Genomic DNA, 17,680 nt, shown 5'->3' on the forward strand with positions numbered 1-17,680 from the left:
CACACGCACACGCACACGCACACGCACACGCAGCCCCTACTGAATTTCTCCCATGTACAGACGTTTATCACTGGCACCAGACAGCACTGTGTAGAGAGACAAAGGAGAAAAAAAAGGATTCGACTTTGATTTTTGTTTAATGTTTCATAAGCAAGCTTAAAGCGACCTAAGCGCCTAACTTAACATAATTCTGGCATACTGACATCCACCTATCCCAATGTGCCTTCAAGTTATCTTAATTAAATCTTGTGTTAATTAAAAAAGTGTATTTTAGCCCTGAAACACACCTTAACCGATGAAGTTAGTTCACTCACCTATAGGCTCCTCTGGGTGGAAGACCACTTCGTTGACCGAGCCTGCGTGGCCCGGCAGTTTGTACAGGATCCTGCGTGATGTGGTGTCCCAAATATACACAAACCTGTAAAACATGATGCAGAAGAAAAGAAAAAAAAAGGTGTTTACATTTGAAATCGCCATATGTTAAAAACTATATATGTCATACAGTCACTCACCACTTCATTAGGTAAACCTGGTCATCTGCTCGTTAATATAAACATCTAATCTAATCTTATTTTTACTGGTAACAAATCACATTTTCGTCACTGCATTTTTCTTAATTATGTCCTTTGCGGGATGTTTGCTTTCAGAAATACAGATTCGATGGTGCACTCAGAGTACAGCAGCTAACCTGAAGGTGACTTGAGCCCTTTGTGTTTGTGTGCGAGCTCATATGAGTCGGTGTGTTTGCTTCTCACCTGTCAGCCGAGCCTGCAGCTATCTTACTGCCATCAGTAGACCAGGAGCACCTCAGCAGGTTCTGAATGACAGGAAAAGATGAATTAGAAACAAAGCATTACATGTGTGAGCTGCTGAGGTGAAAGACAAAAACGCTTGCAGGACTCCAGCTGTTTGTCACTTCGATGAAGAGGGATATAACTTACCTTTTCAAAGTTGTGAACATTGCCCTGGAAAATCTTCACACATCTTTCCTTGGGAGCAAATGGTCGAACATCCCAAATACGCACTGCACAGAGACACAGGGAGACTTCAAGAACAGGATTCACCCATACAGCCAACCACGTTTATGAGCCAAACATGTCTGATAGTACCTGTGTTATCCATGGAGTTTGAGAGAAGGTATGACCCCTCGGAGCTCAGGCTGAGCCCAGTCACTGAGTCACCGTGTCCGTGCATGTTGTAGATCAGCTTATTCTGCCTCAGATCCCACACCTGCAACAACACAATCAATAACTTTGGGTAGGGTTCCTGCAGAAAAGCCATGCAAAGTCATTCTTGAACATTTTATAAGAGGTGCAAAAGTAAAAAATGATTCACTCCTTTATGGTCTTTGCAGTACCTCAGGGAAACAGCGTCCCAACAGTGGCTAAATACAGAGTAGAAACAACTTTTTCACTTGTATTTAAATGAAAAATAACCAGCGCTGAGCTACACGTTAGCATCAAACCGCTCCAAACTAAGATAAAACCAAAATTATTTACGCAATCTTTTGTTCATGTTGCTCCAGAATTTAAGAGCCACAACCACTGGGAAATTATTTTTAAAAAACAAATTATAGTAATTTGTCCTGGATACATTCTAAACTGTGCATGAACTACATGTAAAACCTTAGTTTCACTTTTCAGCCTTGTGTTCTTGAACATGACTAGAGGCTCCCTTTCTTCCAAAACGACACAGTGCTCTCAGGAATAATTGAAAATAGTTATGTATGAAAACCCATTTATATGCCTGTCAAGCATGTAACACTTTGATAGGTGGCAAGGATAAACAGCCCACTCTGGCAAGCTGTGCTGAGTCCATAGGTCCTGCTCGCTTCTGCTAATCAAATTCCATCTTTTTGCCTTCTTTGGCCACAGGCGTCCAAGATAATTATTTGAAATTAAAGCTGCGCCATGAAGTGAAAAATTGGCCCAGCCGAGATTTAATTTCACTAATACACTATGTGTGCTGTGATAATAAAATCCACAGCATAAACAATCTCGTTTTTCAGGATACCCTCGAAAGAACATGGACAAGAAGTTCCATCAGCAGTAACGTGTTTCCAGCGTCATTCTACCTTGATGTCATTGTCGATGCCTCCTGACAGGATCTGATCGCTGGTGTCGTTGAAAGTCACAGCCAGCACCTGGTAGGTGTTCTGGAAAGTGTGGATGGCTCCTTTTTTACGGATGTCCCAGAGCTACAGAGCAGACAGTGACATCAAACAGAAAGCACAATCAGACCTTCATGTTTAATTTTGTGGGACAAAAATGTGGCATCCAGACCTAAAGATGTGGATAAAAATAAAGCTGGAAAACTCACCTTCACTGTCCCGTCGTCACTGCCGGTGCAGATGAGTTGGGGTCCACGGCGAGCTGGGTAGCATGTATTAACGAAGGAAGTGTGGCCCTTCAAGCGCTTGATCCTCTCGCCCGTTTCACTGTCCCAAACACCTACAGTTTTGTCTGTGCTGGCTGAGAACAGCATGCTGAAATTACATAGCAGGAAATAACAGTTAGTTAACCCTTTATAAAGAGCACAGGGTTATTAAGCCCTTAATAGGAAGTACTGATTGCATGTGTCCTTTGCTAAAGATCTCCACCTACTTACCTGCCATCTGTGTTGTAGTGCAGCTCCATCACTGCTCCACTGTGTCCCTTCAGTGTGGCGTAATTTTCGCAATCTCCATACACGTTCCAGAGCACTGCAGCAAAAAAACACAAAACACCGGTACACACCAAGTTATTTACAGTGAAGAAGTTGTTGCCTCACTGCAGAGATTTACTGGGAGTTTAACTAACTTACATATGAGTCTGTCAAATCCTGAAGAGGCAAGGGTGGCTCCATTGGGGTGAAACTTGCAGCAGTACACCTCACCCTCGTGGCCAGACATTAGCATGATGGGAGCCTGGAGGCTGGAGGTCCGTGGGGGGCCCTATGGGAGACATATACGTGGTTAATACAGAGGTTGAGGTTAAGGAGGGAATTTCAGAAAAAATGTACTGATGTGAGGCTATGACAAGAGGACCTTGCAGTACAGTCAGTGGCATGGGTTTTAATTTATATGGTAACACTTTAAACAATAACTAATACAATGTTTCCCCATTATCAGTTCTTTCTTGATTCCTGATCAGTTTTCTTTGTGGGAACAAAAGCCGGGATCAAAGGCAGCTGTTGGTATAGAAATGTGTCCTGCCAGGTGACCTGGGAAGGTAGATACATCTGGAGGCAGATGATTAAAGGTTTGAGTATCTTGTTTCTAAATATTCAGGTAACTTATCCAGTTGAATCATACTGGATATTTTTAGCTTGTATTTATAATTTATTATAAAATCAGATATGGACTGTGAACGTGGGTCAAAGTGTTGTTGTTGTTTCTTTTATATAATAGTCTCAAAAACAAATGTCAAGGTCATATTTAATGAAATGCTGGTGTTTTAATGCGAATAAAGATGATCTGCAAGGATCATCTACCTCCATCTCAAGCATCCTCCTCTCTCACACCAACCCTCTGCATGACATCCTTCACTACATCAAAGGATCTTCTGTGAGGTCTTCCTCATTTCCTCCATCTTCAACATCCCATCCACTATCCCTCCTCTCCACATGTCCAAACCATCTCAGCCCTCTCTCTAACTGCTCAATCTGCAATGTCCCTCTGATGAAACTTTGCATGCATCTTTAGTATTGTCCATTTGGGTCCTTCCCAATGTAAATCTGAACGTTTTCAATTTGTCAGAGCCATGATACACCATCCAAACCATACATACAGCAGGTCTCATTACCATCTTCCCTTTCACTCCTGTAGCTGCTCTTCCACAATCCATGGACTGCATCCTGGCTGCACTCTCTTCTTCCCTTATCTAATGCCCCGTCCGTTGCTTTGGATGTTTGAACCCATTTATGTAAACTCATATACCCTCACTGTTACACCTCCCAGCAGACTGGAATTTGATGCGTCTCCCTCTCATTCACACACGAGTTCTGTTTTGTGTCTTCTGACTTTCATTCCTCTTCTCTCCACCTCACCAGACTCTCTTCCCCCTGCTCCCTCCTCTCACTACAGATCTGCTGCAGACATCATCTACCGGCACTCTTGCCTGGCCTCATCTTTCAGCCTCTCCATCAAGACTACAAACAAGAAAGGGGCACAGAGCCAAACCCTGACATAATCCTACCCCCACCTTGAATAGTCGAAATGTCAGAGTTAACAGCCAAAGGAATAAAAGTATCTATTTGTTCTACACTGAGATACAAAGTAGGGGTTACCTGGGAGTAACTTCCTGAATTCAGAATAGAAATGGTGGTCAAGATAGTTGATAATGTCTTTTACTTTCTTTATCACCCGAGTTTCTCAGTGTAAACACAAATCGCTTTGCGCGACCCCCGTTATTTTGGAGCTGGTATTATCAATGTTGCTGAGTTTCTATCCTTAAAAGATAAAACATTCAACCAGAACACAAAAGAACATTTTCTGTGATCGCTTTAAAAACTCTTTTTAAACAATCGTTTACCTAAATCCAGATGGAGACATTGTAAAAAGCATCAAAGTGAGAGCTAATGCTGTGCTAATTTTATTTTCACGTTTATCTGTCTCGCTGGCAGCCCAGATAATGAACCTAAAATCATCACAAAGGGAAAATGTGACTTTTTTCCAGGCGGCTTTATATATAATTAATCACAAAGCGCACACAGTATAGTGTGGTTACTTGTTCTAAGTGTTTGAGTCTACTTCAGTAGCCACCCCTCCCGGTTGTAGTAACAGCTACCCTCCGTACCGTGGCCACGAGTTGCTGAGACTGCGCCGCCGCTATCAGCTCCGTCCGGGGCCGCTTCACGGCGGAAGGAACCACCGCCATGTCTGCCGCTCTTTTCATAGGCTCAATCATCTTTACAGGACAAAAATCCGCAAAAATTTAAAGCTTTAACGCTACAATTTACAAAAAATGAATGGACGTCTTTCATACGAGACGTCGGAGGAAGTAGCACCAACGTATCAACACAGAAGAAGTACTTCCTGTGAGCGCGAGGAATACTATTGGTCGAGGTTTGCAACGGCTAAGATGATTGGTAGATTAGCCGCTCCGCTTGTTGTTGAAACGTTTTGAACCGGATGTAAAATAACCATCGTATCAATCCGAAAGGTAACGCTGATATCATTTTAAAATTATTTTCTCTGAAATTATTGCTGCATGAGGTTATGTTTATTGTTTATTATAAACTAGAACGTTAAGCAGGCGCGGGCCCATTTTCTTGTTCATATTTTATTTATTCAATATCTGTTTATTCATTTATTAAAGCTCTTTAGTGTGGCTAACATTAGCCGAGGAGCTGCTGTTCCATTCAGCTTTTGTGTTTGAGATAAAAAGTGAGTCTAATAGGTTTTTATTGCTATCCAAGAGATCCAACACATAGCTGTGAAGCTCATAAAAATCACTTTCGGGTACAAAATATGACACGGCTGAATAGCAAGCCAGCATGCGAGTGGGGGTAAAATAATCAGTGAACATAATAAATTAAATCAATCTCTTTTTAGATTTAGCTTTTGTATACTGTTAGGATCAAATGAACTGTGTTGACATTTGACTTCAGTAAAAAAAATATGTCTTTGTTTTAGCATGAAATTCCATGACTTTTCCTAAAGTGACCCAAAATACACGAAAATGAAAATGTTTAAAAATTCATAGTGTTTGTACAATGAGGCTGTTCTAGGTCGTATCTATTCAGATGGATTTTAGATCCACCGGTGTGGTTCAAATAACAGAAAATTTTGGTTTTAGGGAATTTTAAAATGGTACATTCCATGCATGGAATAATAAATTGGCATAGAAGTATTTATATATTGAGGTCATACAGAGGTCAGAGGGTGCCTTGGCACAGACACAAGATCTGAAATAGGATGCGATGATCATGGGGTAGTTAGAACCGTTGCCTTACACCAGGAAAGTTCCTGTTTCAGAACCTGTCAGTGGCCTTTTGGTGTGAAGTTTCCTCTAGGTACTTGGGCTTCTGGCCACACTCCAAAGACATACATGTGATTCTAAATTGGCTGTGGATGTGAGGTGAATAAAGTGCTTAAAAGTGCTGCATGAATGTATAGTTAAAATGTGCTTGTAGTCTAAAGTGGTCATAAAGACTAGAAAACTGATGTATAAATTCAAAAACAATGCAAAAATACCCGCCATGTAAGAATGTGACCTACAAATAAACAAATTAGAATTAGTTTATTCTGAGCTAACAGAGTTTAAACTCACTAAGATTAAAACAGAGAGCATAAATGCACCTGATCTGCCATTTCAGGGATTGTGGGAATCCAAGCGCAAGATTCAGTTATTGGAAACCGTGGCTGTTTTGAGACGATGTCCGACCGTGACCGCCGACCATCAGAGCCGGCTGGGCTGGATGGTTTGCCACCACTGTACAGCATTGCCAAAGGAGAGGTGGTTTCAGTGCAAACTTATGGAGCATTTGTTCGACTGCCGGGATACAGGAAGGAAGGTCAGTGAAAAGATTTGATTATTCAGATGAAAAATAAAGAAAAATAGGTTGAAGAAGAAAAAAAAACAAAGTGTTGTTTTGTCTGGAGATCTCTTCCTGTTAAAAGGGAGTTCTTCCTTCCTACTGTCACCATGTGCTTGCTCATAGGGGGCAGTAATATTATTGGAGTTTTTCCTTTAAAATTGCAGGTCATTACCTTACAGTACAAAGTGTCTTGAGTCAAACAAAACACTTTGTACTGTTATACTTGTTGTTGTGAATTGGTACTATGTAAATAAACCTGAAAACAACAAAACCCTTAAAAAAGGACATACATGCAAGTATAGTAGGTAAGCCTGCCCTAATTATTGTAGCGTCTTTACTTTACAATGAGTGGCTGTAGCTCACAGGTCATCTACTGATCGGAAGGTTGGTGGTTCGATCCCTGGCTCCTCCAGTCTGCATGCCAAGTATCCTTGGGCAAGATACTAACCTCTCCGATGCATCCATCGGCGTGTGAATGTCGTTCACACGCCGTCTAAACTGTAGACTCAGTTAGAGTCAGTGCTTGGGAGAATGGGTGTGATTGGGTGAATGTGGCATGTTGTATACAGCACTTTGAGGACTCCTGCAGAGTAGAAAAGCTATATAAGAATCAGTCCATTTACCATTTACAATACAAAGTACCTTGAGGTGACGGTTGGTATGATTTGGTGCTATATAAAATTGAATTGAATTGAATTAGTGTACTGTCTCACTGTGTGTAAGAAGACAAGGCTGAAAGACTTCAAAGACACAGGTCAAAGTAAGATATTTCACATTCTTGTTATGTTTAAAAAAAATTGTTCTTTTTGGCTTATTAGCACAATCATAGTTTCTTCTATTATAATTCATTTGTGTTATCTTCATAGCAACAGAAATTGAAGATGTGTGTGTACAGACAGGAGGTGTGGAAGGATGGTTGGGCGGGGTTGATAAGAAGTGGGACACGTTGATGAAGTGGGATGACTCGTATCTATATTTACACTTGGGTTACCTCTTTGATAATGAAGTATGATTTATTGTGGCTTGGCCTTGACCTACATGTCCAGTTAAACAGCAGCTGTTCATTTTCACCACCGGAGGGCGAACCGAACAACTTGTGCTCACACATTCATAACCTGTAGCCTAAAAAATGATTTGAAGAGAACTTGTATGCTTTATTTAAATTACAGTCCCTTTGAAGTGAGAGTCAGTTAAAGTGGTTTGAAGTAGATGTAATGATTAAGCACAGTTATATGATTTAGTTGGTCAAATGTTATTGAAACTTGATAACAGCCGGAAATAAGTTTGATTCTTAATTTAGTATTTGGGTTTTCATTTGTCAACCTTTTCTGTAGGTCATGAATGCTCACCGTGAAGTGCTGTACAAAAGTCTTGAGCCACTCCTTATTTCTTTATGTTTTGCTGGGAAAGAGGAAAATGGGTGCAGTGATTTATTCAAACCTGTGCAAACATGAATGGAAATACAGAGTTTGTACAATTCTAATGAGCTCAAAAGTTAATATTTGTTATAACCACATTTATATTTCACAACATAGTCTTAACTCTGTTACCTAACTTTCTTTAGGTAGTCTTCAGGAATAGTTCTCCAGGCTTTTTGAAGGACATTCAAAGCTCCTCTTTGGATGTTGGCTGCTGTTTGTTCCATTCTCCCACACTGTTTCAATAATGCTGAAATCTGAGCTCGTGGGAGGCTAATCCATGACTGGTATAATGGTTATGCATTATAAGTTTTTCTATCTGGGTATGCTTTTGCTGCATTGGTATCATGTTTTACAGATGGCTGTAGACACTCTTGTATTTTCTCATGACCTCCTCTGTACATATTGACAACGATATGAACAAAAAATAAATAAATTTTGGATTCATAACTTAATAAGACCTGTTGCAACTGATTTTCAATCCACTTCTTGTGTAATGTGGCATTTGGCCTTCAGAAAAGGCTGAAGAACTGTTGCTCAAGACCGTTTTATAAATTACGAAAGAAAGTCTGGTTCCAAATATAAAGACATGAGGGTTTGCTTAAGACTTTTGAAAGTATTAATGTATTTTAGGTGATATCTAAATGAGATTTGTCCTTTGCTTTCACAGGTCTGGTACATGTGAGTGAGATGTCAGCTTCCCGGGTGGAGAACGCTTCAGAAATTGTGGATGTGGGAGAACATGTGTGGATTAAAGTCATAGGGAGAGAGGTAACAATATCACACGTGTTTTGGACAACATTCGTTAAATGAAGGTATTCTTCAACTCCAAACCCCAGAAAGGCTGCATTAAAAGCCCTCCTTTACCCTTAAACCTGAAAAGGTGTCAGAAACTGCCACTCCAGTGGGCTCAAACTCAACCTGGTTCTCATAAAGATAGTCACAGAAGTGCACACACAGAGCAGAAAGTTTACAGCTTCTTCCTCTGCTCATCAGATTCAGGGTGACAAGGTGAAGCTGTCTTTCTCCATGAAAGCTGTCAATCAGGGAACAGGGCGGGACTTGGACCCCAACAATGTTATGGCAGAGTAAGTGCCTATGGATTCATTGTGTGTGTTTTCATGTGTCTGAACAGGTGTGTGTATGTTGTTAACATCTGTGTGTGTGTGTTTATAGGCAGGATTCAAGGCGGCGTAAGCAGTTTAGAGACCAAACCAGCAACAGGATCACGCTGGAGGCTGTGCTCAACACAACGTGTTCAAAGTGCGGCTGCAAGGGTGAGGTGACATCATGAGTCATGTAATATGTCAAAGAGACTGTGCTTGTTTCACACAGATGGCTGATTTGTTTGAATTCACACTGCAGTTGTTAAATAAATTATTACTCTCTTCAGGTCACTTTACAAAGGACTGTTTCTCTGCTCCTGGCCTGCAGTACGCTCTCTTGCCTGAAGAGGACGATGAAGAGCCACAGCAGCAACCATCTACAGCCGCACAACATCAAGATTCAGACAAAAAGAAGAAAAAGAAGGTGACAATGTGACCTTTAAAGCCCTGCGCAGCTCTCGCTTCCTTTTCCGCTCTACCTTTCCTTTGCTGATTCTCTCTTTCTCTCTTTCATCTGATGCAACAACCCCCACATGTCTCTCTGCATGACATGCGGTTGTGACCACATTGGGAGTCTGTTGCCTGGAAAAATGATTTTTGTGCTGATTTAAGAGGAACATACTTCAGTGTTTGGGTTTTGAGGTATTGAAACTGCTTTTTTGTGCAACTTCTTTGTTTTTAATGCCTATTCTCCAGGAAAAGAAAGCAAAGAAGAAGAGTAAGAAAAGGGAGAGGAAGGAGTCTGAGAGCGACAGCAGCAGCAGCAGCAGCAGTGAATGTAAATCCAAGAGGAGGCGGCAAGAACACGAGCGTGACAGAGACGACAAGAAGAAGAAGAAACACAAAAAGCACAAATCGCACAAACACAGCTGAGACAAACACAGGGTGAACGTGGTTGGCAGCAGACTGAGAGAAAGACTTCCAGCTTTAATATCTAAACCTTCATTCACTGTCTGTCAAGTTCAAAACTTGAAGGGAAGCGCTGTAAATACAAACATGTGATAATCTCCACTTGTCCTGAAGTTACCCCTCCATAAAGGGAGGAGTCTGCCACACTGTGTAATCAGATAGGTGCAATCGATATGGCGGCAAGTGGCTATCCCTTTCCAAAACCCCGATATTGTTTACAGCTGTTTAGGATCTGGGAAATCCATTATACACAAGCGAGAGGGTAAAAAAGGAGAAAGGAGACACACACGCGCACGCACGCACATACACAAGAAATAGTTAAGACATAAACAGGAAGTGTAAGGCACCACAAATGAGCTTTAGAGTAGTGTAATAACACGATAGCCTGAGGTTGTCTGCTGGTTTTGTTTTGTTTTTTTGTGTGTGTTTGCGAGTCTCACCTCGAGGAGACGCTTTAAAGTACACCCAGCCGTCTTCCTGCATGTCCACTGTTTGCTCCATTAAAACTATTTTTATCTGTAAAGGTAACAAAATGTCTCACGATCTCTTTGTTCAAGGACCTTGAACTCCTAATGTTGCCGTCCTTGGAGGACCAAAACACATGTACACGCACATGCAGTGGAATTTTTCAAGCTCTGGCCCACCCATAACCAGTTAATGTTTTAAAGCCTGGACAGGCGCCCCTACACAGCATAGAGCCTAGGTTATGTCACGCAAGTTTTTCTTTTTTATCAGGGTTAGAGGCCCAACATCTTGTTTCTTCTTCTCTGCTGCTTTGACCCAATTTCAAGCTTCTGCTTGTGAGGCTGCGGAGTGAGATCGCTTCCAGCTGCGGCGGTTTGAAACAGCTCCAGTGCGATCCACCGTCAGCGGGTTTAGTTTACCGCTTAATCTCAAAAATGTTCTCTATTTCTTTTCCTTTCTCTGCTCTTGACAGTCGTATGAGACACTCGGCATGACTGCACACCCAGAAGTGTTGCATTAATACACATACCTGGATTACAACAGCAGTAAACTGTGGATTCTGCATTCATTTACAATGAACTGCAGGCTTTAATTTTAACCTTGGGTTGATCTTATGTTGTTTTTTTTCTGTGCAGAGTGTTCCTGGAATAGGTGACACATTATGTTTTAAGATGTTAAATGATTTGGAAAAAGATTGTTTAAAGGCAGCTAGAGGAAACTTTTTTTTAAAAATAAAAACCTTGTGTTTTAGAGTTATTATTGCATTTTTATTAGTTCTTATTCTTGATTTTCAATCCAGTGTAGTTCTGAAGTAATTAGCAGACACTTTGATGTCTGATCCTGATTGCACAGTGTATCTGTCGACGGCTGTTCCTCTTGGCTGTTCCCTCCCTGTTTTACAGCACGGAGTTGCTATCTGTAAATTTGTCTGAGAACACATTTGAGCTCCAGATGTCAGTTTTCAAACTAGCCGTGAAAAGATTTTCAAGCATGAGCCGAATGATTGTGACACATTGGTCGTTATCGTTTGCTCAAATTGGAATTACTAGTATGATCCAGCCTTGTGATGTTTCAAATCCACAAAGCACTGAGCACTATGACTGTATAGTTTATACAGTGTGCTACGCTGCACATGCACTGTACATACCTATATATGATATATGTGTTTGGGTTAGTATCATAAAATGAAAAACAGCCCCGTGAGTGAGCATAGTAAAAAAGCTGTTCTGCAGAAATGTAGTAAAAATCCAAAGTTTGAAAATGTAAATGTATAGTTATTTATTTAAGGGCTCCAGCGTGATTACAGTTTTGCATGAGCTTTGCATAAAATCAACTGTGCTCTGTTCAGGAGCTGTGAAGCCACATCAACATGATGTCATGGCGACGTGAAGAAAATTCAGACCAGGTTTACCCTGCAAGAGGACCTCTCACACCTGTATGTTAGTGGCTCAAACTGTGTCACTTAGTGCTCAGAGCTGCCTTAATTCTTCTTGGCAGAGATTCAACAAGGTCCTGGAAACAGCTTTTCTGCTCATTTGCTTTGTTTGTGTTTACTCTGCAAAATTTTCAACACACTGCAGGTACAGTGCGCAAAAACAGCCGCATCCATAATCTCTACCCTTACTCCATCCATTCGTTCCTCAACTATTTCAGCTCCGGGTAACTTTAGGAGGCAGTCGCAGCAGGAGGTGGCCTGGGCTCCTCCTCCGCCCTTTCACCCCTTTACCCTGCATTTAGTTGGCAGTGTGTCACTAGCATATGACACCAGTGTACCCCGGGAAGGAATGATATGAATTTAGACAGCACATGCACAGGCCTAATTCAAGTACAGGACATAACATTATCCACACAAGTACAAGCTTTACCTCAACTTTCCTTTAACCTCACCAGGGCAAAGGCAAGATCCACACTCATCTGTGCACACACACAGGAGCTGCTAAGAGGCTATAATTAACCTCCATGTGAGTCCCTCTAAAGCCCACTGTGATGGAAAATGTGGTCACACATCTCGAGTCTATAGTTGTGTTGGACTACTGAACTCTTCAACCCTCCCGTTTAAAAGTACAGCTCAGATTGGAACAATTTCACGCTCAATCCGCCTCGAATACAGCCCTGAATGCACGAGATCAACCTCGCAATCAGCCTCCCCGAATAAAGCTTTAAATTGATCATTTAGATCCCAGATCAGTTTTTCCTGAGCAACGTTTCTTGTACCTCTGGGCTACGGACCGTCATTAAAACAAAGAAAAACACATCCAGGGAGCATTTTTTTTCCTCCAGTCTGTCCATCAGTGTAGACACTTTTATTTGAAACGTATCAGAACTCCACAGGAAAACTTTTCAAACACTTTTCCAGGCAACATGTTCTTCCAGGCCACATTCTTAAAAAAGAGAAGAAATGCAGACCTGGAGTCTTACAGAGAAACAAACATAAAAAAAATGGATGGAATTTATTCAGTGTTTCTTACAGTAGAATGAACAACGTATAAAGGAGGTGGGGAGGAAGAAAAGGAGTCGGAGGTCACAGTCAATACTAAATTAATACTAAAAGGGACAATGACGGGGGTCGATAGCAGCCATATGAGGAGGTGGGGTTGTTTTTCTTTTTGGCCTGTTTTGAAGAAGTGTTAAGGAGTCTGGGATGCGGGATTTTAGTTGATGCAGGTAGCTGCTGAAATGTTGTGGGATTTCTTTTTCTTTACTCTGCCTTCTCGTAGCGACGCGTGCAAACAACCTCTCCGAGTTTGAGTGTCTGTTTGAAGAGAGAAGAGAAGTTACATACACATACATACAGAAGTTACATTTGAATTATTCTTTTTTTGGGGGGGTGGGTTACTGACCAGCAAGAGAACGTTGCCGTTGACTTCCCTGACCAGGCTGGTCTCCTTTTCGTCCCACCGCTGAATGTGCACCAGCTTCCCGTCCTCTATCTTGACAATAGACTGGCGAGGAGCAGAAACGAGAGTCAGACACACATCCAGCGAGCGAGTGAGGATCATTTAAATCAGTGGTTCGGCTTTCTGTTATTTCATTGTGCGCTTCACCATTGCGCAGACATCTTTATAGGCAGCTACCGCACTTTTCCCATCTCATGGCAAGCTTGTAAAAAATACCTAAAGTTACATATAAAAGAATGCAACGCAAAGGAACTGTGCAATCAGAGAGGACGACAACGACTTGTTGGGTAATTCATGTGCTCGTGCAACAGCCCACAGAGACATCAGTCTGAATGTGAGCTCGCAATAGCCACAGCTTCTTGCCATCAGCAAACACTCTGCAGTATACATTTAGTTAAAGTGTATGCTCCTTGCTCCTTTCCCCCATAACGTTCCCTTTAAACGCTACCGCGCACTCAACTTTATCTCTTTCCCAAAGCTTTATGTCATCCCATCACGACTGTTTCCACGGCGATCCATCAGCCTGTGCACTTTAATTATCACACCATATTTCTGTATGGTTACTTCTCCAGTGTGCAGGGAGGTTCCAGCAGACTTCTCCTTACCTCATACGAAGCCTGCGTAAAACCTCTTTCATAAAAGTCTAAATGCAAGGTTTTGCATTGTTCAAATTGGACCTTTGACCTCTCACCTTGACCTTCCTGTCGTCGGCGGTTGTCTCGTCAAACTCCTCTCCCAGCTTGAAGCTGAGTTCTGTGTTTTTCATGGTACTCTGGGTCTTCAGCGTCACCGTGTCGCCGTCCACTGAGATGATGGTGGTGGGCTTGGTGAGGTTGGCCACTTTCCGTGTAGCGAAGCCCACGCCTGTGTAACAACACAAATTTAAAACAACCAGGTAAGTCAGGTGAGGTGTGCTGAGGGTGGATTATCCCCGTGGGAAATAAACAAGTCTAAAGGTGAGGCAGAGACTCAACCTGTTTCTCTGCCGCTGGCACTGATCCTCTCACATAGGGGCAAAGGTTGTACCAGTGTATCAAGCAGATGTTGAGATATTCTAAACCGACTTAAAGGAAACGTCCTGGGAGTGTTTACAGATACCGAAAGGAATATGTTGTTGCACATCCAGAGCAAAAGCCGTTGATTTGCCCCCCGGCTGCCCTTCATCTGACATGCCCTCTAATCTCTCCTTTATCAGCCACTTAAGCGTGCTGCACGTTCTTCAAACACTGCAGAGTCCCTCCGACCTGGGAGAGTGCCTGTTTGGGCATGTGTGTGTGCAAATTCTTACCTGCTTTCCTGGTGTGCGTTTGTGTGTGTATGAGGGATTCAGTGAATTTGTTTCTCTGGGTAAACGTGATTCGCACCATTTCTTTTACTGAAGGGAAAAAATCTGTTTCTGTTTGAAGTTAACAACCCAATTCATTTACAACAGCGACATTCCCATAGCCCATGTGTGTGTAGATGCCTCATCGATTAAAAGGACTGGGGTTAGAGGTTAAAGGGCGTCTGCTTGTCACCGTGATCAGAGGAAATACGTCGATGGTGATGTGGCTCTACACAGCTGTAAAACAAACTCCATCCACCTGCCTCCATTCCACGCTCCACAGCCATGTGTGTGCCAGGAGCCAAACTATATCTCCATGTTCCCGTCCCACCGGCTCCTCCTTCCAGCTTGATATTCAGCTCCTCCCATGACCTCACACAATGAACAGCTTTCAGCAAAGGTCACCCACATTATACTACACTGTGTGTGTCTGTGTGTATGAATGCCATTCAGAGATTCCCACAGTGGGGCTGATTTTTTTTTCTTCACTCAAAAAAGAAAGGGGGGGGGGTCCTCCCTCCTTTCCAGCACTTGGCCCATGTGGTCAGCCATGATTCCTCTTTTTCCTCCCTCCCTCTGGTGTCCATCTTCTCCTGCTGTATTTCTGTTCCCAACCTACGCCTCGCTCCACCCTTTACTCTACAGCCTACCCCTTTATTTCTCCATTTGAAGCCTCCCTTATTTGCTCCCATGATTGATCATTTTTTCCCACACCCTGTATCAACAAGCTACTTAAAACAGTTTACATATGAAACACACCTTATACCATTTAGCTCGCCTCAAACCCGTCTCAACATGCGCTCGCTTGCAGCACTGGCACTACTGCTGCATCCTCTGCTGTTTCACACGCATGCGCGCACACTCCCCTGCGCAATGTGCATGCATTAAAAAAAAAAAACAGAAGAAGAAAGAAATAGAAACACTTACCCAGCTCTTTCATGTAATCATCAAATTTATCGCTCTCCTTGAGGAGCCATGTGCCAACGAAAGCATCGACCATGTCTACAGCGGTGCGGAGGAATGAGGGCGAGAGAGAAAGACGGTGTGTGTGTGAGTGTGTGTGTGAGGGAGAGAGAGAGGCGGCAAAGCAGGGGAGCGTCAGAATGAGAGACGAGAGAAAGAGACAGGGGGAGTAATGTAAGCACCACCAGCTTTGCTGTGATCTTACTGGCTGAATGTACCGGCTGTTCGTGATGTCATCAGTCTGTGTCACCCACAGACTGCCGGGCGGGAGAGGGGGGAGCAAAAAGAGAACACGTGATAGCCTTGGTTTTGTCAAAGTGATCGCCATGCAAATAAATTGTGTTTGAATTGCTTGAAAGGTTTGTTTGCATCTGCTTTCTGTGCGTATTGTCAGCCTTAATAAAGAGAAGGATCAGAGAGGGCTTTAGTAGAGAAATCAAAGAAGAGGGAGAAAGGGCAGAGTGGAGAAGTTAATGGGGAGGAGGTGGAGGAGTACGAGGAGGTGAGCCTGAGGGAAAAGAGGCCCACCATTGAGTCTTTTTTTTTTTTTTGCAGCTGTTGGTTGTAAATGTCGTGTTTCCCTAGTTGTTCTCCTCATCTCTGGTCTCTCCACCTGGGGGGTTTCCATCCACCTGCACTGTGTGGTTTGCCGGTTATTTTGATGACCTAAATGTGGCTCACCAAAGTGTGAAAAGTGTAACCAAATGTGTATGTGTGTTTGTGAGAGTGCTTGTAAACACAGATACAGGTCCGAGTATGCTGGCAGACGTGTGTTGCAGTTATGACTGTGAAGATAAGAGTGCTGGTGTGTTACTATAGTGCTTGTTTTCTAGACACAAATACAAAACTTGTTCGCCTCCAACCGGTTAGAGATTGCTGCCCCTTCCTTGTTCTGCCAGAGGTTTCTTCCTGTTAAAAGGTAGTTTTTCCCTGTTGACAAATTGCTTGTTCATAGGGTTGTTTGATTACAGTTTTAAACGACTTGCAATACAAAGCACCTTCAGGTGATTGTTGCTGTGATTTGTTGCTATTGAATTGATCTGTATTAACCCCAGAACACTATCGCTGGGTGATTTTCACCCGAGCAAATACATTTACATGATTTCTCTCTCCTGCAGCTGTTAGCGTGTCGAGCAGACTGTGCCTTCACCAGGGAAGTCTCAAATGTCCCAGGAATAGGTGGATCAAAGACCAGCCTTCCAGTGTCATTATTTATTTATTTATTTTTAGGAATTTTCCTTTTGTTAAATTCCATATTTTTCTGTAATTGGCAGCATTATCTTAGGGTCCCCCCCATGACACTTTTTTCATTTTGTTAGACGTGACACAGGTGAAAGTAAAAGCAGACCACTCTGATTCAGATCCCTATCAGATCCCTGCTACAAAGTCCACGTAATATCTCGGTAGACCTCTTGGAGGACAGAGCAGGTCCTTGTCTGCAGACTTCACAGCAAGTTAGTGGATGTCATGAGTCATTTCTCTTTCAGCTCTACCAAGCTAAATGAGAATTTCTGGCTTTTGCAACAACACATCTGACAAAGTGGATTGCCTTAGTTTGCTGCATGTGCGAAAGGGAAACTTTGCAGAGTCCGGAGAATCAGATCCAGATGTTATAGCATAATAACTGCATTGTAAGACTCAATAAATACACCTTGTTGTTATGTTTGGAGTCAGACATCTTCCTGGTGCAGAAAATGCAAATACTCCACCAAATGTGGAGTTTCCTGACAGAAAAGGTACCATCCATCCATCCATTTCTGAAACACTTTTGGGGAACACATTTGGGAGATTAAAAACAGGAACACAGAGGGCAAGACTTCACTGATGGAAGCACATTGTTCCTCGGTCTTTTCATTGCTCTCGTAGTTCCTGATCATACAGCAGAAACAAGCTAAATAGGAATAGAGCAGCATTTTAGGAAAAATGCGGAGAGATCCAGACAATAAAATATTAGCTTAGCACAGAACCTAGAGTAACTATTTAGACAAGGCATCTGTCCAAAGATAAGTTCAGACAGCTGCAGATGCCAAGCACAAGCAGTCATTCTAGTTATACTTTTATAAGTCCACTGGAGTCTGC

The 17,680-nt window shown here is 42.4% G+C and overlaps 3 protein-coding genes across 3 annotated transcripts; 1 reads left to right on the forward strand and 2 right to left on the reverse strand.

The window, feature by feature from the left end:
- Positions 1-5,000, reverse strand: snrnp40 (small nuclear ribonucleoprotein 40 (U5)). Its single transcript, XM_014337022.2, has 10 exons — positions 4,776-5,000; positions 2,803-2,932; positions 2,608-2,701; positions 2,320-2,485; positions 2,075-2,197; positions 1,110-1,230; positions 942-1,024; positions 756-817; positions 315-418; positions 1-86 (listed from the first exon to the last, which is right to left on the reverse strand). Exons 1-10 carry the CDS (start codon positions 4,884-4,886, stop codon positions 37-39), a joined length of 1,044 nt encoding a protein of 347 aa, XP_014192508.1. The 5' UTR covers positions 4,887-5,000; the 3' UTR covers positions 1-36.
- A 56-nt stretch (positions 5,001-5,056) lies between these two features.
- On the forward strand, positions 5,057-10,485 carry zcchc17 (zinc finger, CCHC domain containing 17). Its single transcript, XM_005932973.2, has 7 exons — positions 5,057-5,141; positions 6,298-6,495; positions 8,608-8,708; positions 8,934-9,025; positions 9,114-9,214; positions 9,331-9,467; positions 9,740-10,485. The coding sequence occupies exons 2-7, from the start codon at positions 6,357-6,359 to the stop codon at positions 9,914-9,916; spliced, it is 747 nt and encodes a 248-aa protein (XP_005933035.1). The 5' UTR covers positions 5,057-5,141; positions 6,298-6,356; the 3' UTR covers positions 9,917-10,485.
- A 2,629-nt stretch (positions 10,486-13,114) lies between these two features.
- On the reverse strand, positions 13,115-15,775 carry fabp3 (fatty acid binding protein 3, muscle and heart). The gene is made up of 4 exons (XM_005932972.3): positions 15,566-15,775; positions 14,006-14,178; positions 13,258-13,359; positions 13,115-13,169 (listed from the first exon to the last, which is right to left on the reverse strand). Exons 1-4 carry the CDS (start codon positions 15,636-15,638, stop codon positions 13,116-13,118), a joined length of 402 nt encoding a protein of 133 aa, XP_005933034.2. The 5' UTR covers positions 15,639-15,775; the 3' UTR covers position 13,115.
- Between the last annotated feature and the right edge of the window lie 1,905 nt (positions 15,776-17,680).

The sequence above is a fragment of the Haplochromis burtoni genome, unplaced genomic scaffold (genome assembly GCF_018398535.1).
Source record: "Haplochromis burtoni strain Fernald_Lab_line unplaced genomic scaffold, NCSU_Asbu1 Contig_163, whole genome shotgun sequence".
In the NCBI taxonomy this organism is placed as follows: Eukaryota; Metazoa; Chordata; class Actinopteri; order Cichliformes; family Cichlidae; genus Haplochromis; species Haplochromis burtoni.

Excerpts from the sequence above, each read along its gene's own strand:
- snrnp40 (XM_014337022.2), bottom strand. The coding sequence starts at position 4,886 with ATGATTGAGCCTATGAAAAGAGCGGCAGACATGGCGGTGGTTCCTTCC. Across the intron at positions 2,702-2,802 it reads AGGATTTGACAGACTCATAT|TGCTCTGGAACGTGTATGGA; the intron begins GTAAGTTAGTTA and ends TTTTTGCTGCAG. Across the intron at positions 1,231-2,074 it reads GCATCGACAATGACATCAAG|GTGTGGGATCTGAGGCAGAA; the intron begins GTAGAATGACGC and ends GTGTTGTTGCAG.
- zcchc17 (XM_005932973.2), top strand. The coding sequence starts at position 6,357 with ATGTCCGACCGTGACCGCCGACCATCAGAGCCGGCTGGGCTGGATGGT. Across the intron at positions 6,496-8,607 it reads GCCGGGATACAGGAAGGAAG|GTCTGGTACATGTGAGTGAG; the intron begins GTCAGTGAAAAG and ends TTGCTTTCACAG. Across the intron at positions 8,709-8,933 it reads TTAAAGTCATAGGGAGAGAG|ATTCAGGGTGACAAGGTGAA; the intron begins GTAACAATATCA and ends TCTGCTCATCAG.
- fabp3 (XM_005932972.3), bottom strand. The coding sequence starts at position 15,638 with ATGGTCGATGCTTTCGTTGGCACATGGCTCCTCAAGGAGAGCGATAAA. Across the intron at positions 14,179-15,565 it reads TGATTACATGAAAGAGCTGG|GCGTGGGCTTCGCTACACGG; the intron begins GTAAGTGTTTCT and ends GTTGTTACACAG. Across the intron at positions 13,360-14,005 it reads CCGACGACAGGAAGGTCAAG|TCTATTGTCAAGATAGAGGA; the intron begins GTGAGAGGTCAA and ends GCTCCTCGCCAG.